Below are 6,000 nucleotides of genomic sequence, written 5' to 3' on the forward strand. Positions count from 1 at the left end.
CTATTCAACCTGACTATTGGGTTGCAGCAAGATAAGAGAGCTAATTAAAAAGATGCCCATTCAACATGCGTGGGTGCAGGTACATGACCTTTTTCCTGCAGCTTACTCACCCATGTAAAACAGACAATATTGTTTCCTAACCTGCTCTTCCTGGACCACAGTGGAGAGATGGCTGAGAATTGGAATATGCAGTTAAATTAATCAATGTGGCCAAAGAAAATGCATTCTCAACACTCCCCACCACTGGCTAAAAACGTAACCAACTTCCACTTCATTTAACTTCCACCACACTCCAAACTGTGCAGTACAGCTACCTGGTGGACAGTTTCGAGGCACCTTTAAACAGAAAATGGACTATCACTTCCAGGATGCTACCACCAGCATGGGATTTGTAGCCCTTCTTTCTATCTAAACATGCACAAAATTGCTCCCTAAGATAACCAAAATCTAATGTTCCTTTCCCACAGTTAAGAGAAGGGTAGAACTGATTTTCTGTCTCATTTGGTAGTTTCCAAATAGATTTATGGCCTTCCCTTAGGCTATTTTTATTTCCCTACTACCTCCTTCAGAGTCCTGAAAAGAGGAATTGTAGTGACATATCTTTCAAAAATCCATAGAAGAATGGATCAGATAAGCACGTAAGAACCCTGAGATCAAACCAGGGTTTACTGTTTCCAACAGTGGTCAGCTGCACACATGTCTCGAAAAGCTCCCAAGCAGGACAGGAGGGTGACCGCCATTCTCTGCCACTTGTCCTAAGCAGCTAGTCATCTAAGATACACTGTTCTTACACTGCAGGTTCTATTTAACAACTGTAACAAATTCCCATGGGCAATTGTAATCTCAGTGGATGGTTGTTAATATTGTTGTTACCTGTCCCAAAGAACAGGAAAAGAACATGACCTTAATCTAAGTTAAGCCATGGACTTAAGCATGTCTGCTTACTTCCAGTCCAATGGGGTTTCTTCCCCATTGGCAAATGTGTTGCCACCTTAACATTATGCATTCATAAACTCCTTTTAATGCAAGTGCTACTACCAGTCAAGAGCCCTGATATCTAGAGTGGCATAATCTATACCTAACAATAGATTTTTGTTAATAGGATTCTGGACACTAGTTCAAGAGTTTTGTGTTTTTAAAGACCAGCACCATTAACCTTGGCACAGCACTTCATTGTGTTTAATTAGCAAGCTAATGAAGCTGGTCTCATTTCTTTTCTCAACCACAAGAGGATAAATGCAGGGCTCTGGGAAAGGTGTAGACTTACTGCTTGGAATTCAATTCATTACTGTTTAGTGAAGTGCTCACCAATACATATACCTAAATTCTGCAATATTGCACCAAAATGTGGGTTTGCAGCAGAATTCATTTTCCTATAATCCATGCTTCCACTGAGGGTGGGGATTGAGAGGGGGAGAGTAACACAATTTCAGAACATTTGGACTGCAGGAAAATATGCAAACAAAACACAAGCAATGAACATAATGTTTTCATCAACAAATCTTCGAATACTAAAAAATACACTGTTCTGTTTTGTTACAGAAAAGTGGCAGTCTGCTTTTCTGTTTGTTTGCTTCACAACTGTTAGCCAAAGTATTACTAGAAATGAGGCTCATGCATGCAACTGAGGTCAAGCTGTTTCTAAAAAGCCCAGTCTTTCTTAGAGTGCTAAAAACAGCATTCCACACACAAAAGACCTATGTCTTCCCATCAATACCTTAGAACTTCAGTTGCATTTTTCCAACTAAGCATTACAAGACAGCTACAAAACAAAAACACCATTTCCACATGAAAAAGACAACAGAGGCCATTCATAAAAAAAGATGCAGGCACACCACTGCTCACACACTCTCTTGCTCTACAATATAATCGTCCACACTGGGAAGATTCTCAGTTTGCCTGATGTACATTTGTGTACATGTTTTCCTTTTTCCCCTTTAAATTTTATTTCCAAAAAGCCAATATAAGCATACCCACTGCAAGCAAACTTTCTAAAAGGTAACTTTTAAATTCGTTTGAACTGTAGATACAAATATATGTACTATTCTATATTTCTTTTCAAAAGCAGTTTATGGTTTGAACAGCAGCAGCAACAAAAGCAGAAGATACAGGATCTTTTAAGTGTGTGTCATTAAGTGCACAGAAAGAAAGCTAAAAAAAAAAAAGTCAGATGGGGAGGCAGATTGGCTAAATTTATTCCCTTTGTACAAATTCTGTTTCCAGCAAGTAGAAGTTTGCAATAATATGCAGACTGGATTCCCTTACGGGAAGCACACATAAATACACACACCCTAATGTTATTGTCCCAAGGTATCCCGCTTCTTCCAGAAATCTCTAGGCAATGCAGACCACTGCCCCTTCACAGGCACAGGAGACAAAGATCTATGCAAATGCACAATCGGTTAGACAAATACTAGGCTGCTTTGATCCCAACAACAACTCGCATTTGTGTTTGTTTGTTCGTTTGTTTAAAGCAGACACCGTTCCTTTCCACCTTCCGCTAGACTGAAGATGGGGGGAAATCCCAGGAGTTCAGAAGAGAGGAGATAGCATTGTTTACTACACACACAAAAAAGGAGAAGGCAGTGACAGTGAATATATAATCGGTACCCTGAACAAAGAAACGGCAGCTAAGCACCAGCCGCTGTTGCCTCCACTTTGCTGGTTTAAAACCCTCCCCAAGATTTTGAAACACATTCCAAAACAAACCCACAAAGGGAAATCAGGAAGAAAGGAATGGCTCAAGGGGAAAGCATGATTCCCATGTATCATGGTTTATGGGACTAAGCTTTCTTCTTGCATCCCTGGCTGCTGATCCATCATTCAACGAGAGCCCCAAGTAACATTTAGGAAAGGAAATGCGGGGCTCCCTTCAACTTAAGCTACATGGCAGCATGTAAAAAGGGGGAGCAACCGCAGCACCCCCACCCCACCCAGCTGGAAAACAACAGTCTACCGTGATCTTATGCAACACAAGCACGCAGAGCCAAAAACATTTGCTATGCTCTTGCTGGGAAGGGGGTGGGGGGGGCGGGAGGAGGAGGTGAGGAAGGAAAACAAGCCGGGGGGGGCGCAGCTCCTGCCAGGTGTGCTCTGGAAATACAAAGCTCGGCCCTTCCCTCTCCGTGGCAAGCCTGAGAAGGCGCCCAGGGGTGGCCATGCATGGCTGGGAACGAGGGCTCTGCCGCTCCGAGAGGATACAAATCGATCCCTCCACGCTCGGCGCTGGGGCCGGGCCCTTACGTCACCGCCTGTTATTATTATGCCGTGGCCACGAGATATGTGTGGGGGGGGGGGGGTGTGTGTGTGTGTGTGTGTGTGCCGGGTGTGTGTGCGTGCGTGCGTGTGCGCGCGCGCGTCTTCGGCTCCGCGAGCGGCGACGCTTCTGCAAGCCCCCCAAGGGCGAGCCCGCGCTCCCCCGCTGCCCGCCCGCCCGCCTCTCCAGCCCCCTCCCCCACCCCCTAAAGTCATCAAAACAAGGAGGTGGAGGAAGCCGAGGACAACAAAAGCGGGCAGGCAGCCCCTCCGACGCGAGGCTGGCCTCCCAGCAATGGCTCTGGCCGGCGGATCGAGAGAAAGGGGAGGACGGGCGCAACCCGCCCCCGCTTCCTTCCCACCTCCAGCCCCCTCCCGCCCCTCCTCCTCCACGGTGGGGGGAGAGGGCCGGGGGGCCGCGAGGAGCAAAGCAGATTTACGGCCGATCCGCGGGATGGCACAATAAAGGAATATTTCCATAACAAGGGAAAGGGTCTGGCACAAAAGTCCCAGCCCTGGGCTGAGAAACATCCACGGCACGGCTCCACAATGCGCGGCCCCCGCTCGGCGCGATCTCTCCCAGCCACCCACCCGCCCCGTCCTCCAATGGGGAAACAAAAAATTAAAAAGCCAGACACCGTTCAGGCTGGCACGCATGTAAATGAGGGGGCTCCCCGAACAAAAGGGAGAGAAATTTTAAAAGCCGGCAGCCGCGTGCGACTGCAATGCAAGAAAATGAATTCCTCCGGGAAAGTCACTTTGCAGCAGGGCCTGGCCAGCCTCTTCCCACTTCTTTACCCAGGTGTTTACATGTGTAACTTCCATCGTGACCACTGAGGGAGGCTTAAGGAAAAAAGCAAAACCACGCAAGCGGACCAGGGCGAAAGTTTAAAGGTTCACAAAGGAAAGGGCCCTCTTTGCCTTCCAACTTCAAAATAACAACAATAACAATCCAACCATTTAACCCCCGGTGTTTCGAACCGGTTTTCAAGGCGTGCTCAATCCAGCCCCGCGGTTGGCCAAGTCATACAAAATCAGCGCATGAGAAAGATAAACCCCATTGTCCAAAGGCAGCCCACGAAACCTCCAGGAGAGCGGTCACTCGAAAGAGGAAGAAAAGGCGGTGGATTTAAGCGCGTCAAGTCTCCCGGACGCCGTTTCACACCGAGCACATCCGTGCAAAGTACCGTCTTTAAAAAGTTGGGTGCAAAACCTACTCCTAGGGGGCTGCCAGAACAAGACGAAAACTAACGGGGCGGGGAAGATCCGTGTTTAAAAACAAAAGGGACACGTAACGCTCCGAAAGCGCGCCGCGCAATGCCCAGGCCTCGAGTTCCGCGCGCGCGTGTGAGTGCGTGTGCGCGCGTGCTTGCGTGCGCTTTCTCCCCGGGTAAAGACGGTTATCTCCAGCGAAGAAGGTGAAAACACATGGCACACCAGAAGCGAAGGGGCGAGCTCCGCACGGTCCGATTCTCCGCCCCACATGCCTATTTTCCAACTGATGTCAACGGTTATCTTTGTTTCTCAAAGCACGCGCCCGGGGACCCCCAAAACTCTCCCCCAAACCACCCTCCTGATCTGATCAAATGGCATCCTTCGAGCCTCCTCGCCTTGCCGTGCAAGCAGGCGGCGGAAAGAAAGGGAAAGAGGCGAAAATACCCCCTCCCCAGAAAAAAGCACGATGGCCACCAGCAATGCAAAGTTTTGCTGTTTTGCTTTCCCCCTTTTCAAAACCCACTAAACTGAATTAACTTTTCCCGTTTTGGATATTTCCAGGATTTTTTTTTAATCCAGTAGCTTTTCTATTTAAAGAGGTATTTCATTCCTGCACCTTTCTTCAAAGAGCAGCAAACAAACTACCCGGGGGAGGCTGCGGCGACCCTCGCAAACTTTCTTGCTACTTACGTGTGCAGAAAGTGCCCCAAAGGAAGGCGAAAGTGAACCAAGGAACCCTCATATTCCTTTTGCTCCTCGTGGCTCTCGGTTTCTCCCCCTCAAGCAGAGGAGAGGTGGGGAAAATGCACGGGATACTGAAGAGGCGAGGGTGGGAATTTAAAAAAAATGCAGGCTTCGAAAAATAAAAGGGCTCCTTTTCAGCAATAATGCGATTAAAAATAATAATAATCGGGGATAAATCCTTCACAGTTTCCAACAACGTCTTCAAGTCCAAGCGAGCGAGAATAGCAATTATTCTTATTATTAGTAGTAGTATTAAATCCTCAAGACAGGTGGATTGCGGGCGTCCGGTGCCGGGGCGCAGGGCTGCAAGGGTGTCCCGACACAAAAAGCAGCCGGCCGCCCCCTTCCTCGCAGGGGCTACCGTGTGCCCCTAGGAGAGAGAGGCGCGGAGGCACACATCCAGCGGCCCCCTCCCCAAAACAGCCTCCTTCTGCCTTTTCTTCCGCAGCGGCAGCGGCGGCGGCGGGCGGAGAGAGGAGACAACGCCGAGGGGGGCGGAGGAGGCGCGGCATCAAAACGAAAACGAGCCCCCCGCGCAGAAGGATCCTGGCTCGCGAAAAATAAATACGCTCTCCTCGCACGCGCGCGGGCGAGCGGGCGCGCGCGCCAAGTCCAGCGACCTCCCTCAGCTCCGAGGAGCGGCGGGGAGAGGAGAGCGAAAGAGGAGGGGCGCCGGCGGCGGCGGCGGCGGCGGCGGCGCTGCAGCAGCAGCAGCGGCGGCGGCAGCAAACTTCGCGCCGCGGAGCGAGGGAGCCGCCGGAGCGGCGGCCGCCGCCGAGCGGGCAG

At 49.8% G+C, this 6,000-nt stretch overlaps 1 protein-coding gene across 1 annotated transcript in view; it reads right to left on the reverse strand.

Annotated features, from left to right (window-relative positions):
- The window catches only part of ACVR2B (activin A receptor type 2B), a 119,945-nt gene extending 114,730 nt beyond the window's left edge, over positions 1 to 5,215 (reverse strand). The window contains exon 1 of the mRNA XM_044425242.1: positions 5,161 to 5,215. Coding sequence (XP_044281177.1) covers positions 5,161 to 5,212 — 52 coding nt within the window. The 5' untranslated portion in view covers positions 5,213 to 5,215. The remainder of the gene's footprint in view (positions 1 to 5,160) is intronic.
- Between the last annotated feature and the right edge of the window lie 785 nt (positions 5,216 to 6,000).

The sequence above is a fragment of the Varanus komodoensis genome, unplaced genomic scaffold (assembly GCF_004798865.1).
Source record: "Varanus komodoensis strain SLA01 unplaced genomic scaffold, ASM479886v1 scaffold15, whole genome shotgun sequence".
In the NCBI taxonomy this organism is placed as follows: Eukaryota; Metazoa; Chordata; class Lepidosauria; order Squamata; family Varanidae; genus Varanus; species Varanus komodoensis.